Source organism: Crocodylus siamensis, chromosome 4 (genome assembly GCF_052110815.1).
Source record: "Crocodylus siamensis isolate JL-2025a chromosome 4, ASM5211081v1, whole genome shotgun sequence".
NCBI lineage: Eukaryota > Metazoa > Chordata > Crocodylia > Crocodylidae > Crocodylus > Crocodylus siamensis.
This window is the reverse complement of record NC_143398.1, coordinates 107,615,287-107,637,792: the sequence shown is the minus strand read 5'-3', so window position 1 is coordinate 107,637,792 and position 22,506 is coordinate 107,615,287. Positions and strand designations below refer to the sequence as shown.

The following is a 22,506-nucleotide window of genomic DNA, read 5'->3' as shown; positions in this document are numbered from 1 at the left end:
GGTTTCAACTCTGAAAAACACTCCCCTTTCCTTCATTCCCAGGTTTATTAATGTTTGGGGTATGCAGCAATGCTTCACCCAAGCTTCTTCCAGATGCTGGCTTTAAGAGCAGCATGCGATTCTGAGAAGCAGGAGAGATATTTCATTTCTGTTAGCTAACATTCTTTAATAAAGCTTAGGGAATAACATACAGCACTAAGGCTGTACTGAGAATCTTTTATGTAGCTGTGAAATAGCAATGAACAGCTTGCAATTTTCTGAAAGGTATTTGTGCTTTTCAAAATGATTCAGTTAAAACCTTTCCCATATAATTCTTCATTTGCTGACCATTTTCAGTTTCTTACACATCCTCAATATTCAGTTAGTTTTTATTCAGTATACAGGTCACACAGCATTGCTTGTGTCTCAAAATCAGATAGCATAATCCACAGAATCAAGTTTGTTATGCAGACTAAGACCAAGGACACACGTTACATATAAATCAGTACAAGTGATCGGAAACTGGTCTATACCCATAATCGAACAGAAGTCCAGTGCACATAGACTCGTGTAAAAAAGGTGGAACCCAGTCTAAGATAGACTTGGATTGATGTGATATCAGACTTAATCTATTTAGGTTAGACTGGTCTATCAAACTTCTGTACCAGATCCCCTACTGAGTCAGGTCGCTGTCCATCAGCATCCCAGGCTGCTTTGCAGCCCCCAGCTAACTTGCCCTCGCAGGGAGATGCACTGGGACTCAGCTCATGCTTGGCTTCTCTGGCTGAGAGTCTAGCCAGCCCCACCCTTGGGCTGTCACAGAGCTCGGTCAGCACAGAGTCTCGCCCCAGCCCCACATCCTGCTTCCAGCCAGATGCAGGCCACAAGCAGACAGGGGACAGGAGGCAGGGGAGACTGGGGACTTCTTTTGCATGGACCCAGCTCACATTCTCCCAGACCTGAGCCAGCATAATCTCTCCCCAGCCCCTCCTCCTGCCCTTAGCCCACACTCAACTGCAGCTAGACAGAGAGGGTGGGGGAGAAGGACATTTCTGCTACATGAAGCAGAAGCCAATCAGAGGCGGCAGGGCCTCTGGGCTGCTCTCGGCAGTGGTGAGCCTGCTGGGAGGCATCCAGAAGTGCCCCCAACCGGCTGGTCTCAGCCAGTGCAGGCAACCCGCGTGCCCCACTCCTTGCTCCAAAGGGCAAAAGTGTGTTTTGTTCACTTCCAAAGTGACCTAGGGTGCTTAGCATAAAGCACATAACTTAGATCACCTCCACCTTGGGCTTTTTGAATGTCTGGACCTGGCCTAAGATTTGCAACTGAACTTCTGAAATTCCTTATTCCTTAACATTTACTTCAGGTTCACTTTTTCTACAGTGCTTCCTATTTGTAAGGTTGTCCAGCAGAACATTCACAAAACAGGAGGACAAAAGCAGTACCACCATGAAGCACACCGCATTTCTTATTTGACTGAATATTCACAAAAACATTTTTAAAGCCAACACATATGATAGGTTGGCTGTTTGTATTGTAAATGTGCATTAAGGTTAGCAACAAGGCCCATCCTCATAAAGGAAATTAATAATAACTACATAACATTATATGTGTATGTGTTCTTATCACACAATTCTCTGCATTTTCAAACAGAGGATAGTTTCTTGAATAATTTAATTACAGTACAGCCATTTACAACACTAGAGTTATTGACAATCAAAATATTGGCAGGAAGGGTCTTTTTCTTTCCTGATGCAGCAGTGGCCAGCAAAGTAGTTTTCATTTTGGGGAGCAATTTTCCTGTTTGTACAAGTCAAAACAAAAAATGCTTTACAGAAAGGTTGATGGACTATATTTATTTATTTATTGGTAAAACCTAGTTATGAGTCTAATTTTATGAAAGAGACACCAATACCTCATCTCCAAAGCTCCTGGCAATGTTACTTAACCATCAGAAGATAAACTACTATAATACCTTTTCTAGACAGAAATATTTTCCAAGGCTAAGGCACAGGTGCAGCAGTATTTTTCTAGCTCCCTAACAATTATTTGGAAGCTGTGCTAGGAACTAATTAGCGAACAGACAGTGAAATGAACAGAAACATTCTGGATACATATTTGAATATGTGGTGGACTTACCAAATTGGCCTGGCTCAAACAGGTTTGGAAAATCTTCATTTTGATTGGTGCAGCCCATCCACCAATCAGGTAAGGGCTGGGTGGGGCTGGCCCCTCCACTTACCCAGACGGGGTGCGCAAAGAGGCTCCTGGACCTGATTGAAGCCTGCATGCTGCAGGTCCGGCAAGCCTTCAGAGGTGGAGCCTCCAGAGTGAATAAAAGGACCAGTGTGCCCAGCACATAGCAGATGCATCAGGGAACAAAGAAGCAGGCAGGACTAAGAAAAGCAAGGGAGAGCTGCCTAGTGGGCGGAAGCATAGCCCAGAAGAGCCCTGGAAGACCCCCTTGGTGGGACCGGAGCAGCAAGCGGCTTTGACTACAGCCCCAGCAGTGCACAGAGCAATGCACGGGGCAGACCCTGGGAGCTGTGGGAGGCAGCTTGGGTTCCCAGACACCCGACACATGTGGCAGTGCACGGAGCCACCAGACCCTGGGAGCTGCACATGGTGGCTCAGGTCTGCTACCCTTGGCGTATGGCCATGGACTCAGTGCACACGGCAGCGCACAGCATGCCAAACCCTGGGAGCAGCACCAGGCTGCTTGGGTTTGCAACCCCTCCACTGGTGTGCAGCCAGATACCCAGGAGGCACAAGCGGGGTATGGTAGAAGTCCAGCAGTCCAGGATTTGGGGCCTGCACAAGGTGGCCCGAGTTCCAACAGAAAGCAGAAGGCAAGGCCTGGATGTCAAGACCCGCACAAGGCAGCCCAAGCCCCAAGAGAGGACAGAAGGCAGGGCCCTGGGTGGCCCCGACAAGGCGCCCACAGCTCCAGGAGCTCCTCCTGGCCTGCTCCCCAGATCCATGAGTACCCGGGGAATGGGTCCCCACAGGGAAAGCAGCCCTGAAAGGGGGTCCTGACGGATCAGTGACCAGGTGGACACTCCTCCCCCTAGAAGGGTGCCAGGGTTTGGCACCCAAGGGGAACGCCCAGTAGTCTTGGCCATGTGGGTACCTGGAGGGGTAAAGACTTGTGCCTATTTTGTAAATAGTTATATATATAAAGATAGATAGATAGATAGATAGATAGATACATATATTGTTATCCTCCAATGTGACCTGGGTTATGTCAGTAAGTTGAGGTTTATCTGTATCTAATTGTTGTTATTGTTCTTGCCTGAACTTACCTGTTGATATCTGTGTTTATCTGCCTAGCTATACTTTGTTGTTGTTGTTGTAAATATTTACCAATACTTTTTTATAAAGCTGTGAATATCCATATCAGTTGTATATTAACAGCTATCTTTTTAAGGTTCCCTGTAATCATTAATAAATTTGTATATAGTTAAGCTATTCCTGGTCCTGACTCTATAGGGAACAGAGGGAACTGGCCAGTATTTTACACATCCCTCTCACAGCACTTCTGCCTAGCTACCTATCTCTTCGATTTGCAAAGGGGAGCATACAGTTGGGTGCACCCGAGTTACAAATACAAAAAAATAGCTACATTTGGGACTTGCTTTCTTAAGAAGTTCCAAAGGTCATGGCCATTTTCCCTCTACTTATGGAGGAATGAATATGGCTCTTTCCAGGATCCAGTCAATGCTCCAAGCATTACTTGAAAAGGAAGGAGGCATGTGAGAGATGCTTTCTCCCTTCCTCAGGGGAGAGATGAGGAAAACATACTAGCTCCCAAACACTCCAAGCTTCTGCTAACCTGGAGGTAGTAATTAAATCCAGGAGCCAAAGACTGTATTTGTGTTTAAGATTTTACATCCATCTTGTATAACAAAAAAGAGAGGCTGTATATATAAAAGTGACTCCTGTTCTAGGTATTTGTCATTGCTGAACCTTCTAAGCCAAAAACTGGATGATCTTGTTACATTCATTCCAGGTCAATGAGTATAGTAGAAGACAGGGATGGGGAAAAAATAAGGAAAGCAAACAAAAGAGGGGAGGGGAAAAAATAAAAAGGAAAAGGGAACGGGAAAGGGAACCAAAAAGCTGAGTACTCACATAGTGAAGGAGTCAGGGGGAGCTGAGACCCTTCTCAGATCAGCAGAGTGCACTTTATGGATACTATACGCAGCAGGAAATGAGTAGCCAGGACAGAGCCAGCACAACAGCGTGGACAGACAAGGAAGAAGAAGTCAGGAGAGAGACAGAGAAAGAGACAGAGAGAAAGACATACAACATTTAAACAGAAACAAAAGGAATGCATCACACAAAAATTGAATGAAAAGAAAACATGTAGTGCTCCAAAGCCACACTAAAAAAAGACAACAGCAACAGAAAATATGCACATATGACAAATGACAATATTCACTGCTAAGTGGCAGAAAGGGAGCTAATGATAGGCAAGATATATAGCTATTATAAGTCCTTGCTCTGCATCCTCCCCAGTGCCCCTCGGATCCTTTCCCTTCCCAATTTGCTGCTCTGCTTTCAGCTCCCTGCCCTATCTGTGCCTTTGCTTTCTGCTGCTTGCCCTGTGCTCCATTCCCAATCTGTTGCTCTGCTTTTGATTCCTGCCCCATTTGCTGCTGCACTGCCTGCCCCTGCACAATCTGCCATATGCCACACACACAGGCTACCCATGCCACTTGTGGCACATATGCAACAAAGGTTGGCCACCCCTCCTTATAGAAACTAGCACTTTATGTATGGTAAGTCCCAAAGTTGGCTTCTTTAGTTGTACTCAAAAGGGTCTCTGCATGTCTCAAGTATCCTCATGGAATGCTGCTATATTTAAGCTCTGGAGTTTATCTTCCCCTCCAGAATAACAGGACATTCTTCTTTAACCCTAAAAGAAAGTTAAACTCAAGTCTCCTTTAGGGTACATATAGCACATTAACTAAAAAAAATACTAAGCAGCATTTTAAATTATGGATTTTGGTTACCAAGTGACTCTGTGCAAATTGAGTCTTGGTCTTCTTATTCCTTCTCAGTGACTTCCACATAGATTTTGCTTATAAATCAAACCAGATTGCATGTGAAGCTTGATCGCTGAAAACCAAGCTATGTTCTTTTTCTTTCTTACATTACCAGCATCAATAATAGCAATTCTAGCACTATAGCTGGTAAAATCTCTTTAAAAAGGGAAGCAGAAGGTAGACTATAGCTCACTTGTCCACAGCAAACGAGCCTGATAAGCTGCTACAATAAAATCTTGCTTTTGCCATTGAACTTAACATCATGACTCAAAAGACAAATGGAAAACAGATGCAAAGAGTAAACTAATTTACTACTTCTCTGCCCTTTGACTGTCTTTTTTCAGCCTCAAAGTGGTGCGTAAGCTATGTCAAGTGACACTGGAGAATCACTGCACTTAGAGGTTGCATCTACTTTGCATGTCTGTACCAATTCCTTGTTATACCTCTCCATTTGAGATAGGCATGGTGCCTCCTTTTACGTTTGGAAAGCACTTCCCAGAAACAAACTGGAAAAAAACAGTCAAGCACAGACATTTGGTTCCCTGGGGACAACTAGCAGCAGGACACCTTGTGCCTCTGCTAGTTGTCCGCAGAGAACACCTGTGCTGTGCACCCTCTGGCGCATGGCAGGTTACCTCAGGTGGGGTAAGGGAGGCTGGAGCCAGCAATTGTGCTGACCCCAGCAGCCTTACCTGCAGTCCTGGGGGCCAGGGAAGCTCCAGCCAGCCAGGCTCCGGTTCTGGGCAATACATGCTGCCTCCATATGCACCACCCCGCTGATTTTCTGCATGGGTTTTTTGGACCCCAGGATCTCCAGGGTTCAAAAAAAACCAAAAAAACAACCCACGTTGCAAGGTAGCAGCATGGGAAACACCTGAATGCAGACAGGTCTGCGGCACCACATACTGCACAGCCACACTTGTTTGGACAACCTTGAGTGCAACCGCTGAATATTGAATTTACAGACTAAGCTCAAATTGAGAATGTATTTGTAAAACCCACTGAGGAGAAAAAATGTTGTACTAACAGTCTTTCAACTTCTAAATGAATTTGGTTTGATAGTGTTCATAATATTTTCTCCTTTTTGCTTTGCCATGTTTATAACAAAGAGATTAATTGACAGGAATCTTTTCAGAAGCAGCAATTTTTAAGAACTACTGTAGAATATTTAAAAAAAGAATACTTCAAATAACCAAAAGCATTCAAACTATAAACCTGATTCTCAGAGAACTGAAACATAACATACGTGCCTAATCAAAACAGCTCAGATATCAGTGGGAAGTATTCATCAACTAACTACTGATAAACAATGAACAGCCCAAGGATTATTTACAGAAATTATACCAGGAATAATCTCATAAAAAGAATGCATTTGAGAAAAATCACAATCTGTCCTCTAATAATTCACAGACTGAGGGGGTTGGAAGTCACCGAATACATGATTTTACCCAGCTCAGGTAAAATGCAACATATGTGACCCTGTCTTATCGTCTAACAGCTACAGGCCTGGATGCAGCTGTTTGTGCCATCAAGGAGGAAAGTGTTCTCCTTTAAGTGTTGCCGTAGTATGGGTAGGTTTGAATCCCAGATTTAGATTTCCCTCAAGTCATATTCCTCCTTTACCCTCCTCTTAAGGATTTAATACAATTTACTCTCAAAAAAGTCCAAAACTATTCAACATTGTCTACTTTCCCTGTCTTGGGATGAGATGGATGAAACAACAGAGGAAAGAAGGATGCCCTTAGGCCATGTCTACATTGCCTCCCTGCTGAGCCCAGGACTACCACCACTGAGGTTATAAGCTGTACTCTTTCCATGCCCAAGGCTGGCAATTAGGCTTAGAGTGGTTCTGAGAATGCACCATAGTGCTAGTCTCAAGCTCTGCCAAGACAAGAGAGCCTGAGAGCAGCCCTAGCATGTGCATACAGGATTTCTCTGAGCTGTCTGCACTCCTGAATTGTCAAGCTTGAATATGGGCACAGCAGAAACAAGGGGGCAGTATTTATTTCCTTGGATATTATGACAATGAACACAGTTTAGAAGCATCATACATTTACCTAATTTAATGGTAATATTTTTAAAAAGCAACTGAATGACTCGGGATCCTGAGTCTCACTGGCAGTCACTGGATAGGCTCCTAAATTGCTTTGGTGATTCTGAAATTGTAGTTAACATGAGCTATAAAACAGAGAAAGGTGTATGCAGGGACTGAGAGCTATTCCATTTTTTAAAATCTGCAGAGAAGCTCAGCTTGGAAGCCTAAGACTCATCATTTGCTCAACATGAAAAAATTGAGAAAAGCAACAACAGAGTTATAGGACTCTTAACATCCACTGTCATCTAGGGCAACTCCAATCCTATGCCAGGAGATAAGTGGGCTTGGTAAGCTAGACCAAATGAGCCAGCCCATGCTGCACTGCAATACAGTCAACCAGGGAGCCCAGTTCAGATGAAAAAATGGAGCCCAAACTACGGATCAAAGAATACAAAGGCCTAGAAAAATTCAATTACATTTTTTTATAAACTGATTGCATCAACATGCAAGGTTTCTTTTTCGATAAAATGAAATATTCCAATGTGGACAGAAAAATTAACTTTTAATTACAGTTTATTTTTAATATGCAAGTGCAATGTTTGCAAACTATGAATGTTAAATTCATTTTCAAATACAATTTTTATATTATTTTAATTTTTAAAAATAAAATAAAAACTTATTTTCTGTCCAAAACTCATCTTGAGGCAAAATTCCTGACCAGTTCTAATATTTACCACATGTGGCATCCATATACATACAGCAGACATCCACTAAGCTAAAGTCTGCACTACATCCCCCATGTGACAGGCTCTGAAAACAGACTTCCTCTTTCTAGCTTCTAAGATACTCTGAGTAAATGAAAAAAAATATTTTAAAACAATAGGTTCAACATGTATTAGCATACTTTTGTCTCTCATCCAATCCTTCTTAACCTTGAGGAACTGAAATGTAGTCAACTCCAGGGATTTAGGAGGGGAAAAAGAGTCCCTCTCCCCATATTAAAGTAATTTAGGAGAACTGTTTAGAGCAGAGGTGGGCCATTATTTGGACTGAGGGCCACTTAAGGAGTTCTAGTGAGCAGTTGCAGACCAGGGGGCACTGGGAAGATGCTATTTCATCTAGCCGACACACTGGCAACTGCAAGGAGGAGGGAGGGCTGTGCCCCGAGCCACTCTGCTCCGCTGCAGGTGGGACCAGGGCAGGCTGGGCCACACAGCGTGCAGACTCCTCCGCCCTGCCTCCCCCCAACCCCTGCTGCATCTTTCCCCACAACCCAGCTTCCTGTGCTGTAGCAGTGCAGTCCTGGCACTGTGGACATGGGCCACTAGGATCACATGGGACATGATGCAATGCAGCGCGCTGAGCAGCAATCCTACCTGCCAACCTGCCTGCTATGATGAGCTGCTGCCGCCACCATGCCACACCAGGAAAGTCAGAAGTGACTTCCCCAGGCCAAGAACCGATCCCTCCACTCCCCTGCCCCACCATAGCCAGCAAGGACTACCAGTGTTACAGTGGCAGAGGTTCATCATTGAGAGAAGGACAATGGACTAGCAGGACAGCTACTTGGCGCATTGCACTGCACCCTGTCCTGTGCAGGCCTGGCTGCTGGCAGCCACAATGCCAGGATGGCACAGCTGCAGCACCAAAAGGAAGTTGGGCAGGAAGGGGTGGATAAGGGGGTGAAGGAGTCTGTGCACTGTGTGGCCTGGCCTGGCCCCAGCTGCAGCAGAGTGGAGTGGGATGCAGCTCTCTCCACTCAGACTCCCAACGGTGATCAACTGGCAGGCCACATATGACCTGCACACCATTTTTTGCCCACCCCTGGTTTAGAGGTTTTAAAGGGAAATGGTTTCATTCAGGAAGATGGGCAGCTCTGAAAATTAGACCAGAAGCTTGAGAAATTTTAGTAGTCCTCACTCCCACCAGTGTGCACAGCTAAAAAAAAATAGAAACACAGACTCCACTCCTTTAGAACATACTGCATATTTTACTTTAGTGCACAGAGGAGGTTGATGTACAACTGATCTGTAATAGCCAGTGTCCATTCCAGTTTAGTGTTTTAGAATAATTTAGAAGAATAATTAGATAATTTCTCTAGCAAATTTACTTCGCAATAAAGTATATACCTGAAAGGGCCTCCCATTTGGGGCTAATCAAAAGTTTTCCATCTAAACTATTTTTCAAAGAAAAATTGGGTTTTCAACAAAGCAAAAATATTTTTAAAACTATCCTCTGTCCTGGCAATTTTTTTACTTTTTGTTTAAAACATCATGAAAGACCCAAAACATCAGCTTCCAGAACTTTTTATTTCTAAAAAGAAATTAAAATGTTCCATAAAAAATACATATTTTCACCAGCTCTAGTGGCTGTTTTTTCTGGGTTCTGCCTTCATCAGGGTACGTGTTCTATCATAACAGATATATTTCCTTAGAACTGCACAGATATGTTCCTCTCCACTGCTTTAAAAGGTCAGCAGCCAGGGAGATGATATACTTACTATACCAGGAAACCCCTGAAATACTGCAAAAACTAGAACTCCAAAATTACACACCATGAGAAGACAGAAACACATTAAAAAGACTTCTTTTTTTTTAATTAAATTAAATCTTTTTACTTATGCCACCAGCTCAGGGGCTTTCTCCTCATCACCCAGTAACAAAATAAAATTACTATGAAGCAATTCAGAAATAATCTATGTGAGATTATTTTTTCACTACATCTGCAGAAAACTTAAGACCATATCTCCAATAATTGCAGGATGACAGTACCAGATTCATACAGTAATCCCACAGGGTGGATGTCTTATAGTTCTAAGGGAGAAAAAGCCATCTCAATTTATCAGTTGTGGAGCATCCTAAGAAATTCTGGTGAGATGTCTTTATATAGCACAGATATCAGGTTAAGAAATTTATGTAAGGATATAGAAAAAAACTTGGTGTCAGTGATAGTATGTTGCAAAAAAATCTCAGAATAGACAAGCCTTAAATGCAGTCGTGCCTCTTCATACTAGTTTAGTTCATACAGCTATTATACCCAGAAACCCAAGTGGCATTCCATCTTTCCCTTCACTTTTAAACACACACACACACACACACACTTGCAGCGATTCAGGACTGGGATTAAAGTCCTTAACAGACCACCAGTATAAAAGAATCAAGACTTCACAGATGAATCTCTCAGCCAAGCCAAAGGCACCTGAAGAATTCAAGCTCTGAGCCAAGTGCTATTTGACACCATAGACTCCAATTCAATTAAATTCTCCAGCCTTCAGAGGGTCTTAATACTGTATACCATTACTATGACAAAAGCCACTCTGTTCCCTGAAACCACAGTTTAAATTCAGATCTTGTGGCCAGGTTTGATCAGGCTAATCACTACATTAAATACCTGGGGTGATTTCTTCTCACTGCAACAACTTCCCTTCTGGTTGGAAACAATGGCTCATGATTGAACTTTTTTAGTTGTCTGCCTGCATTTTAATTGACACAGCAGTTGGACCAAAATGGAAGTCACTGCTCACAGGGCGACAGCTCTGTCAGCATCTGGAGCATAGCTGGGCTCTCTATCTTTCAGTATGTCTAGGTCTAAGTCTGTATCCTCAGCAAACCTGTAACTTATTTATCAGATAATGGACTGGCAAATCAGTGAAGGGTCTCAATGGGGAATCGAAAAGTTATGTTATATTAAAAAAATCAGATAATGGAGAAGTAGAAGGTGCCGGTTGCAAATATAGCAGTACTTCTATGAGCATTAGTATGAGTCACACCGCTGAGTGCACTCAGACCTCACTAAATAGAAAAACAAAAAGCACAACACATCTGTCCAAAAGCAAAACAAAGGAAATTCTGCAACTTAAAGCACAAGAGATATCTGGTAAATACTTATAAGGGTGGAGAAGTGGAACAGTCTCGGGTTTCTGGACCTTTCTCCAAAACCTCTGCTAATGCTGTCCATGCAGACTTTCTATTTGTATTTTCTGCCCTGTCAGAGCCTCTTTATGTTAGGACATGCACATGCCCAACTCACTCATTGAGTAAAGGCATGGATGTCCTCCTCTTGCTCTTCTGCACCATGTTGGCCTGGTTCCGCAGGGAGATCCGAATGAGAGAGGGAGCCAATCGACATGGCTCCCCATCCACTTGCATGGGGATAGACTTGTATGTTAGCAGTGTCACCTCCCGGCACTGATGCAACCTTTCTCCATGACCACCCACCTGAAGAGCAGCCTACAGAACAAAAGCAAGGGAAAAAAGAAAGAAAATTTTAGCATGTTGATTTAGGGCAGCCAGTTGAGATGGCTAGCAATTCCCAAATCCATAATTTTACCCAACACTCTATATTCTGTACCCCAGAGATCAGCAATGTTTGCCAGCACAGAGCTGGAATGACTAATTTTGGGTCTGAGTTGGGTGGGCACTAGAACCAGGCCACCTCACCTGCTTCTTTCTACCCAGCTCTGGCATGGAGCAGAGAACCCCATGTGCCAGACTGCAGTACAGTGCATAGAAAGTTCCCCCTCTGCCAAAGCCCTGGAAGACTAAGTGCAACATGGCACAGGCAGAGTCCCCTGCTGCTGAATGCCACTGAAGCCACAGCGCTGAAGGCACAGCCACAGTCTCTGTGGGACATAGGCTGCCAACCCCTGCACTACCCTATTTGCATCTGAGAACCATTGTGATACAGCCTGTTCTGTTGTATGGAGACTTACATTCACCTGACTACAGTCTGAAAGAAATAACCTCCATTAATTTGGAAGATAGAATGCAACCCCCACCACACACAAACTAATTAGGGCCATAGCCATTACAAAGTTATATTTCAGTTATATTTCAGGCCTGCTTGAAATATAACACCTGATTCAGCAGAGTGGGATTACAAGTAAGAGACATGGGTATACACGATGTGTGAAGGTATTATCCAAAGAAGCTCTAGAGGGTGGTCCGGTAGTTACATTCAATGAAAATGGACAAAATGGGGCTTGACATGCTACAATTAAGTCACAGAAAGTCAGTCAGTGGGCAGAGGGCAGATGAAGCAATTAAAGGTACGTGATAAATTTGTGAATCAAATGGTTAAATGGGTCTGAAATTTATCATGACCTCCACACAGCTTATATGCATTATAGAAACACCCGCGTAACTGCAGACAGAAGGAGACTATCTATATGCATTTTTGTATTTTTCTACATATTTTTTAAATGATTATTCCCACTTATATTGCAGAAATGCCTAGACGTACCAGATAAGCACCACAGCTCCATTTGATTTTTAGAAGAACCACTAATTGTAGGGGAGTAATCCTCTCTTTAATCAAAGCACTATTGTCTTTAATATGAATTACCCAAATCTGAAATACCTATCCTGACAGTTTACACAACAACTCTGGAACTGGACTAGACATGTTGAAAAGAGCAAACAGAACAACCCTGTTCAGTAATTGATGCTGGAAAGCAATTAATACCAGGTTCAAGAACTGTTCTGAAAAAATGAAACAAGGGAAGAGGACATGACAGCAAAAGAATTACACTGTTCTGTATTAACTGTGCCCCTCGGAGGTACTCATTGAACCAAAAATCTGCCCATAAGTCAACTGAAACAACAGAAACACTACATGTTATTTAAAGCACTTGGTTTTCATCTAGATCAAATTCGAGACTAAGGGTGGACAATTATTTGGGCCTAAGGGCCACATAGGGTGTTTTGATGAGTTGTCACAGTCTGGGTCAGCACTCTGCGCCTCCCCCCCTCCCCCCCTCCCCCCCAATCTTCTGGCAACAACTCACCAAAACTCACTATGGGCTTTGGGTGGGTGGGGAGCAGTGTTCAGGAGCAGGACTGGCATGATCTGCATCCTTCATGCCTTGCCTGGGGGAAGGGGGCTGCCTGGAAGCCAGCTGGGAGGGAGGCGGAGGTGGGGGGCACATGCAGCAGAGCTTGCCTGGTTGGCAGCTGTCCCTGCCCAGGGTAGCCAGTGCCATGCTGCCACCCACACCCACTGACCTCAGCCAAGCACACGGTTTCTGGCACGGCTGTTCCTAGTGTGGCTGCAGCCAGCCGGGCTCACGTTCTCACGAGGCAAGGGCAGGACAGCAACACAGCACCTGCAGCCACACTGGGAACAGGCCCACCAAAAGCTGCACCCACTCTGCCCACACGGCACAACGAGCAGCCACCTCTGGGTGAGCAGAGTGGGTGGAAGGCAGCTGGGAGCTAGAGCCAGAGCTCCACACGCTGGGCAGGAGCCACCTGGCTGCCCACCCAGAGTGGCTCGGCAGTAGCAGGAGCAGCAGCCACAGCTAGAGGCAAGGCAAGCAGAACAGCCCTGCCAGCCCCAGCGCTGACCAGCACACAGCTTCTGGTGGAGCTCTTCCCAACGCAGCTGCAGCTGGCCAGGTACTGTTGGGCTCCCCTTGCCTCCAGTGGCTGCTCCTCCTCCCACTCCTGCCCCTGCTGTGCCACTCTGGGAAGGCAGTGGGGAAAGCTTCAGCCCAGCTGTTCCCACTGCAGGTGAGGGGAGAAGAGCATCCAGCCGGCAGCAACCACACTGGGAACACCCCCCCAGAAGCTGCGTACTGGCCAGGGCTGGGGCCGGTGGAAGTGCAGTGCAGGCTGCCCTGCTGGGAGCAGGTGGGGCTTAACCCCAGGTAGAGCACCGCAGGGGCAGCTGTGGGCCAGATCCAGCCAGTTGGCAGGCCACATTTGGCCTGCGGGCTGTATTTTGCCCACCCCTGTTCTAGACTAAGTTGTCCCAATTTAGCATTTTTCTTACTTTAAGAAACAAATAAAGCCAGATTCCCAAACCCATCTTCTTACTCCTACCCTCATGCACAAACCAACTATTACACCTCACACTGGAAGTAAAGAACCAGTGAAGACGAAAGGGATATCTGTACACACGAGACAGAAAGTGTCACTGAGAATTTATTCATGATTTCTGCAGGCCCCTCAAAGCTTGTTTTTTTTAATAAAGATATAATGATTTTAAATAAAAACATGTTAATAAAAATGTGACCACTTTCTTGTAAAAATATCTTGTACCTCTTAAAGATGCAAATATCCATATCGATGTAACGATAACTATAAGAGTTACATAAACAGATGTCAGGAAGGCCATTCACAATTGTTTTTTTCTGGGAAGCTTAATTCTGCCCCATTAAGTACAGTGTATTTATGCCATGGATTTTAAAATGATAAACAACACCATATTTCTTAACATTCATATACTTTTATGAAGATTTTTCTTTCAAAGCACTTTAAAAATAGGGCACGCAGACAAAAAAGTATATCATGGCTCATCAAGCTGGCTCCTAGTAAAAGTCTGTGGCTAAGCTGGCTCTTCAAAATCACAATTAAAGGTACAACCTTAACTCTGCCTTCAGTTGCCTTTAGGATGTAATAATGGACCATATTTTCTTGAATAAGTTACACATTTTTTTTTCTGGAAAGGCAGGCTGAAGGAAAAAAGATCTTTCCTTGAAAATACTGCTAAGTAGCAGTAAGCAACTAAATAGCAGCTTCTACAGTGGGGAAAAGAGAAAGTATGCAAGCCAGAAGCTAGGAAGCCCCAGTTCAGCACTACAGTGTTATTTTCACTTTCCCTGGCAGAGGCAGACATTTTTATTACTATATTTCCTCACTTACATAGCATACCTCAATTTCTAGCAACTAACTTTTGGGAAAAGGTGCATGTTGTATGTGAGAAAATATGGTACTTAGGGCCCTCATTCTGAAGAGTGACTTGAGCTGAAATGCCTCAAGAGAGGATGGCAAAGGCAGCTAGGCAGCACCACTGCAATCCTTTGGACAGCAAAGATAATCTCTGGGGTAGTTCATTTTATAGCTGCCTGTAGTACCTCTATATGGTATATTACCAATGGTGTAACTAGGGCAGGGTGAATGGGACACCTTTCCCCACTACTGACTTGGGATTGGGGGGAGGGCGGGGGCGAGAAAGTGGCTGCTACCTGCAACATCATGATTGTAATTGTGATCATGACTGTGCAGCAACCAGAAGTCACTTTTGTCCCTATATCTCAGGAGCCCAGATGCATCCTTATGCTGCGGTATGTTACATTTTAAATAGTATAGCTCTGTGCATTCGAACCCCACTTCCTCCTTCCTCCTCACGGCCAGCACACATTTCACCAAGAGCCCCGAGGAAGGAGTGCTGAAGGCCTATTCCATCAGACCCATTGCACTAGAGAAATTCATGTCAGACCTATTCTCCAAAACATCATTTCCCACTAGCCTTACAGCCTTCATATGATGATTCCACCAATATACAAAGGCTGTACAAGGATCCCCAATCAGGACCATCACGTATGTCTATCAGCACCCTGCCAAACATTCAAATTAAAGCTGGATATAAAAAAACAGCTATATACTTGTTACATATTTTCAAGCACTAACTTTGTAGCTGATTGGCTCTTTTGACAGTTGGACAGACATTTTTATGGCATGATAATTACTTTGCACATGTGGCTGGTCTAAATTTACTGCATGATTAACCAGTTAATTGCATGATAATTACTTTGTACATGTGGCTGGGCTTACTTTGTACATGTGGCCAGTCCAAATTTATTGCACAATTCACCAGTTAATTATGTAATATATGCAATGTGTGACAGAGACCTCAGTAAAATCAGCTGTTCTTATTTTAGAATTAAGATTTATTTGAGTATAATTTTGAAGAACTAGTTGTCTGATTATGTGTTATCACTGAAAGGCACTTTGTCATGGAACTGGGGTGTATCTACACAAGAAATGAATGTGTAACTGGAGTGGGGATAGCCATTCCCTCATGTTATTCATGCAAGCTAGATTAAAACTAATAGTACTGGTGAAAACTATGACATGGACTGCAAGTACAGACTGTACAAACCCATCAGAAACTCTGGATGCATCCCATACTGCTAGCCCATGCTACTGCATCTGCGCAACTAGCTAGATTAAAACTAGGTTGGTGGGATTAAATAGGTTGGTGGGAATACCATCCTATGCTACAAATCAGTTTCATTTCCTCTGTAAATATACCCTATGGAGCTGGAGAACATGCTTGTGCACAATGATATTTGGATGTTAAACCATTTGGACTAAGATTGTCGTAGAAAATAACACTGCTTTAACAAATGAATTTCCTGTTTCTAGAGAGAACAAAAGAAAAGCAATGATTACAGCAGTACTTTTTTCTCAAAATTTAAAAAATTCTGGTTCTCACACCATCTTGAATTGGGTAGATAAAAAAGTATTATTCGTATTTATTTCTCATGCTACCTGGAAATAATTGTCAGGGAGGAATTGGAATTGGAATATGCCCCTATCTTAGACCTAGCAGTCAGAATCGTGGGCAATGACTTTCCATTACATCACATTCTTTGGTATTATTTCTCTAACACTACCTTATAGTGTTCAGAGTTTTAAACGGTAGTGCATATACACAAATAATCACACAGAATTAAGGTTGCTGCTCTGCAGTTCACAACCCTTGTGTCTTTATAAGTTGGATACTTAATGATTATGTTATAATGTATGCATTAATGTACTGCACTTACATGGATTTTTATACATAAATGCAACACAAAATAATCCAGCTTCACTGGCTTTATGCATGGCTTCTGAAAGCACAACAGACTTGCAGAGCAAAGAATGAGTCATGAGAATACAAGGTAAAACATATCTAAATCATACTTTTTATCATTTATAATATACAATATGTCAGAAAAGTGTATATACTCATGTGTTTCGTTTTATTGTTTGCCACTATAATGAGTGGCTGGGTGTCAGTAGTGAGCATTTTGAACACTTAGAGTAGTACACATTGCAAGTTATGCTTCTTGCCTTCTAAGGAAACAAGAATCAGCACTATCAATCAATATGTCTCTGTATTCCTGACAATTAAAATGTTTATACATTTTTTTGAAGCACCCTGTATGGGCACTGACTAAACAACGCAACCCCTCTACAGTAACAAAATGCTTTGATCATTCTGATTTGGGAGGATTTTGAAATGCCATTACATACATTCAAAATAACTAGTTTTTATTCTGTAGGTACCTGTTTGTAAAACAAAAGGAAATTTTTTTCCATGAGTAAATCACACTCTGGGGAAACATGGATCTCTTACTAATAGCAAGGACATTTGTATATGCGGCTTTGCACATCCTGATCTTGTTCACAGAGTTATCTAAGTCCCCTAAATTGTGCAGAAATACTCACCAGAGAGGCCATTGTAAATCCAATGACCTCAATGTAACCATCATCATGGCGCTGAGGTTCAAAGTCTCTGTGATCACTGGGGTTTCCCCAAGGCATCGTGCCTGCACAATACCTGCAGAAAGGGGTTTATAAAATAAGTCCTGTGAATATATTGAGCATCTGCCTGCATCTCAGAAAGCATAAGTGTTGACCTATTCTTTATCTTCCAATGGAAACACCCAGATACCCACTTATATGCTTTTAATCTCCAGTTTGGACCATCCAGGAATGAGGACTGTAATTACAGGAAGGACTGGATAGGGGACATCTCCCCCAACTTTCTGGTAGTGGAAGCACCATTGAATTTATCCATCAGAATTTCTATCAGGTTGCTGAGGGAGTATGCGGAGACAAAACATGAGGGATAGTAACTTTGTGCAACAGTATGTTGTACTGACTGCTCTTTCCCTGCTTCCTCTGCTTTCTGCAGATCAGCTGTCGAGATGAATTTTTAGCTTGAGCCTTCTGACCGTATAAGGCCTTCTGTGCCTCTCCTTAGCAGGCCAGGGGCTTCAACTAAGACTCTTGCCTGCAGGACTTTGTTTCCTATCTAATTCCTGACCCAGAAAATCTGAGAACAGAAAGGATGCAAAATCTATTAAGTATGGGAGAAGAAGGAAGATGAGCCAAATGTGAGGAAACCTAAAAAACAGCTGCTGCATTTTCTTCCATCTTCCTATCCTTAGGGGGTAGCTATATATGGGACCTTGAATAAACAAGGGCAGGAAGAACTTCAGAGAAGAAGTTGCAAAGAGGGCACCAGTGAAGAAAAAGAACATGAGGACTCTGCAGCAAAAGAATGCTTGGAAGTGAACAGGGAGAAAAAGGACTGTTGTACTGGATTTTAACAATACAACAATATATCTTACTAACTGTGACAACTTCCAGAATGACAAGAAACACTTTTTTTTTTAACGAGTTTGGAGCTGTCTGTCTGGAAAACACTGATTTTCTTCCTCTGCCCTGTGATGTTTCAAATAAAACATCAGAAAAGACAATTCCATGTCTTTGTTTCCTTGTTTTTGTTTCCAGTGAACAACTCCGGAAAGTGTGCCAGTTACTTAATTGCTTCTATCACCCCTAAAATGTGAGGCACTCAGAATATATGAATTTCTTATACAGTGGTCTTAACATGGGCCTGAGACTTGGTGCCCACTGCTTCTGGCGGTTCAGGATTTAACAGTGTCATAAATACGTAGGTCTTCCACTTCTCAGGTAGATAACACAGTGGCATCCCATTTCATACCATTTCACATCTATCCAAACCAGGCACACATTGTTCCTTTTCACCTCCAAAAAGAAAGATGGAGCTTACCTGGGTATGTTTAAAAACACTATACATTGGAACTTCAGCTCCTGAATCTTTGGGGTCAGGTCTGTTCCATCACACTGCAAAAACCAAAGCAAGAGAACAGAGAAGAGCTTTTGACCAGCACCTCAGACATAATATAAACTGCCTTTAAAACATTTATTAATAGCCTGTACAAGTGACACGTATACAGTGACCCATCTGTGTATAATATAGAGATCACCATGCATTGTCCTTGAGCTAGGAAAGGGTGCGTTTTACATGGCAATTTTCTTGCATGTAACTATGAAAATGGATTGCAGGTACCATGACTGAAACAGAAAAAAGCATAATCAGCGGTCCAGTGTGGTAAGGTATATGTTTGCACAGAAAGCACCATACCTGTCTCACAGTACAGAAGGGATATCTTAATTATCTCTACTTACCACAACTTTAACATGTTTGGATAAATCTCTGGAGCTTCTCTGCAGAAAGTCTGAAAAGGCTGCCTGCAACATATAGGAAGAGGGGGAAAATCATATCAGACTTCTGTATTTAAACAATCTGGGACGTCTTTCCTATACTATCCTCACTTTTCAGCCTTCTCAATACTTTGCTACCACATACCAAGCTGATGTAAATTCTATTCTTGTCTGCTTTAGCAGTGTTTTAGACAACTCTCTTCTGCTAACATGCAGTCAGCACTATTTCAAATTCTGAAGTCCTTTGAAACACTAGGCAGGACTGATTATTTTGTTTTGCAGCTTCCAAAGTGCTGCACTGTGAAAAACCAGCCTCTACATGGAAGGGTTTAACCATGACACATCAATGTGCTTCTAAAATTAAATGCAAATTCTTGCTTTTTTGTTTGTTTTGATGTTAAAGCAGCTGATCATGCAAGGACTTTTGTGATGCACTATCCAGCCAACATCTTCCTTTCTTAACTCCACTTCAAAATAAATCTGAACACTTGTCCATTTTCCTTCTGGATAAAAATGGTTGGCATTTTCAATATGAAAATGAGGTGCTCCAAATAGCAGCGCTCTGTCATTCTTTCCCTCCAGCTTCAAATCCAGGCCTGCTCATCAAGGGATAAAGGTACAGGCAATGATTTTTTTCTCTATGCATTACTAATTCCACCAGTAAATTCAGCAGCAAAGTACTGCTCACAGATCTGAGTGTTTTGTTGAGATGTCTGCCAGTCTGCAACAGTGGGTGCAGGAGATTATCAGTCTTGTATCCAAGGCCTGCAGCACTCATCTGAAATGTTAGGCATTATGGGGCAATACTGCTTCACACACTTCCAGATGTGTGTGTTATTGCCAGGAGCAGTAACTGCTTACTTCTAATGGTTACAGGAAGAATGGCCATTACCCTCAAGGGTGAAAGACAGAGACAGAGACAGAGAAAGGAATCTGAATAGTAAATAATTTAAACAAACATCATCCTGTAAAATGTTGACACTGTTAAATCCCAACTCACCCCAGCATAAAACATTTTATTTCGAAAGCGACTGTTGAATTTCTCTGGATTTGCTTCTGTACAAAGAGAAAAAGGCAAGCTTAATGTCGTCAACTGAGAGAGCAAATTGCATTGCATCAACAGACTGCCCTAGAAGCATCACCCTAAAAGAAATTTACCACATCTCTTGGAAGGTCACATCATCTGTCTAGTGATACTACAAGGAAGCTCTTGAAAGATTCCTGTATATGTACCCTGAATAGATCAGTTTGCATTCTTAGAAATCTTGTGAAATATAGTTCAGCATATACAACAATACTGAACGGTCTGTAGATTTTAAGGTCAGGAGGACCGTTATAGATTCATGGATTCATAGATTTGTAGTTGCTAGGGTCAGAAGGGACCTCAATGGATCATTGAGTTGGACCCCTGGCCTGGGCAAGAAAGAGTCCTGGGGTCAGATGACCCCAGCCAGATGTCTATCCAGCCTTGTCTTAAAGAACTCCCAAGGTAGGGGAGAGCACCACCTCCCTTGGAAGCCTATTCCAAATTTTGGCCACCCTTACCATGAAGAAGTTTTTCCTGATATCTAGCCTAAATCTGCTCTCTGTCACTTTGTGACCATTGTTCCTTGTTACCCCAAGGGGCGCCCTGGTGAACAGAGCATCTCCAATCCCTTGCTGCATCCTCCTAATGAATTTGCAGGTGGCCACAAGATCACCTCTCAGCCTTCTCTTGCAGAGGCTAAGGAGATCCAGGTCCCTCAGTCTCTCCTCATAGAGCTTGTCCTGTAAGCCCCTAACCATATGAGTGGCCCTCCTCTGGACCCTCTCAAGTCTATCAACATCCTTCTTGAAGTGCAGCACCCAAAACTGGACGCAGTATTTCAACTGTGGTCTGATCAATGCCGCATAGACGGGAAGTATCACCTCCTTGGGTCTATCTTTCGTGCATCTGCTGCTACATGATAAAGTGCAGTTAGCTTTGCTGATGATTTGGTCACACTGACGACTCACGTTCATCTTGGAGTCCACTATGACTCCAAGATCCCTCTCCGCTTCTGTGCTGCTGAGAGGGTCACTTCCCACCGGTAGATGTGCTGGATATTTTTGCGCCCTAGGTAGAGCACTCCGCACTTGTCCTTGTTGTACTGCATCCTATCGTGTATTGCCCACCTTTCTAACCTGTCCAGGTCTGCCCGCAATCATTCCCTACCCTCTGGAATGAGCACTTCACCCCACAATTTAGTATTGTCTGCAAACTTGACAAAGTACACTTCACACCCACATCCAAATCACTGATGAAAATACTGAAAAGTATTGAAGAGTACAGGTCCACGGACTGAACCCTGAGGGACCCCAATAGGCACATCCTTCCAGGTCAATATTAACCTGTCTACTACCACTCTCTGGGTGCAACCGCTAAGCTGATTTGCCACCCACTGGACCGTGTAAACATTTATGTCACATTCTCTTAATTGATTTATGAGAATGGGATGAGGTACTATATCGAAGGCCTTGCTGAAATCCAAGAAAATGACATTCACCTCTACTCCTGCATCTAAGCATTTTGTGACCCTGTCATAAAACAAAACCAGATTGGTCAGGCATGATCTACCTGCTATGAATCCATGCTGGTTTCCCTGCTGCATTATTTTTCCCGCTGGACTCCCACAAACATGATCCTTCAAAATCTTTTCAAAGACCTTTCCAAGGATGGAGGTGAGACTGACTGGCCTATAATTACTCAGATCCTCCTTCTTGCCCTTCTTGAAAATAAGGACCACATTGGCCCTTTTCCACACCTTTGGGACCTGACCCAAGTGCCACGAGCGCTCAAACCACCGTGCCAGTGGTTCTGCTATGACACCAGCCAATTCCTTCAGTACTCTCGGATGCAGCTCATCCAGGCCTGCTGACTTGAACACATTAGGTCCATCCAAGTGATAATTAGGGACCTACTTAAACAATGATGAAGCAAAGGGTTTTTCCACAGCCTGCTCACAGCATGCAGAGCTGATTTCACAGGCATTTTGCAGCAGCCCTGCCCCTCAGCACTGATTGGCAAAGATAGACTGGGAGGCAGGAGGGACAAGGGGGCAGCTGCCATCTTGATGGCTGCCTCTCCATCCGGCACCTTCCCCTCCCAGCAGTGAGGACCACTGGCTCCCACTGGGGAGCCTGCATTTATTTATTTTTTGTTCTTATTGATTTTGCAGATAATCACAGATTTCATGGTTTCTTCAAAATCTGAGAAACTGCATAATAAGTAGGTCCCTAATTATGATCATCTACTCTGAATTCCTGTAACTTGTCCTAGAATCAAGTCTGGCTTCCTTTGGACCACGCATCACAGAATTTCACTCACTGATACCTGCATTGGCCTTAGTCACTTGTGGTTAAGCTAAAGTATATGTGTAAAGAGATACATTTTGATTTAAG

General features: G+C 43.3%; 1 protein-coding gene across 1 annotated transcript in view; it reads right to left on the bottom strand.

Moving 5' to 3' along the window:
- The window catches only part of DGKI (diacylglycerol kinase iota), a 326,628-nt gene that overhangs the window by 118,948 nt on the left and 185,174 nt on the right, over positions 1-22,506 (bottom strand). Inside the window, 5 exon segments of the mRNA XM_090043316.1 lie at positions 11,090-11,289; positions 17,278-17,389; positions 18,632-18,705; positions 19,051-19,113; positions 20,087-20,142. Coding sequence (XP_089899442.1) covers positions 11,090-11,289; positions 17,278-17,389; positions 18,632-18,705; positions 19,051-19,113; positions 20,087-20,142 — 505 coding nt within the window.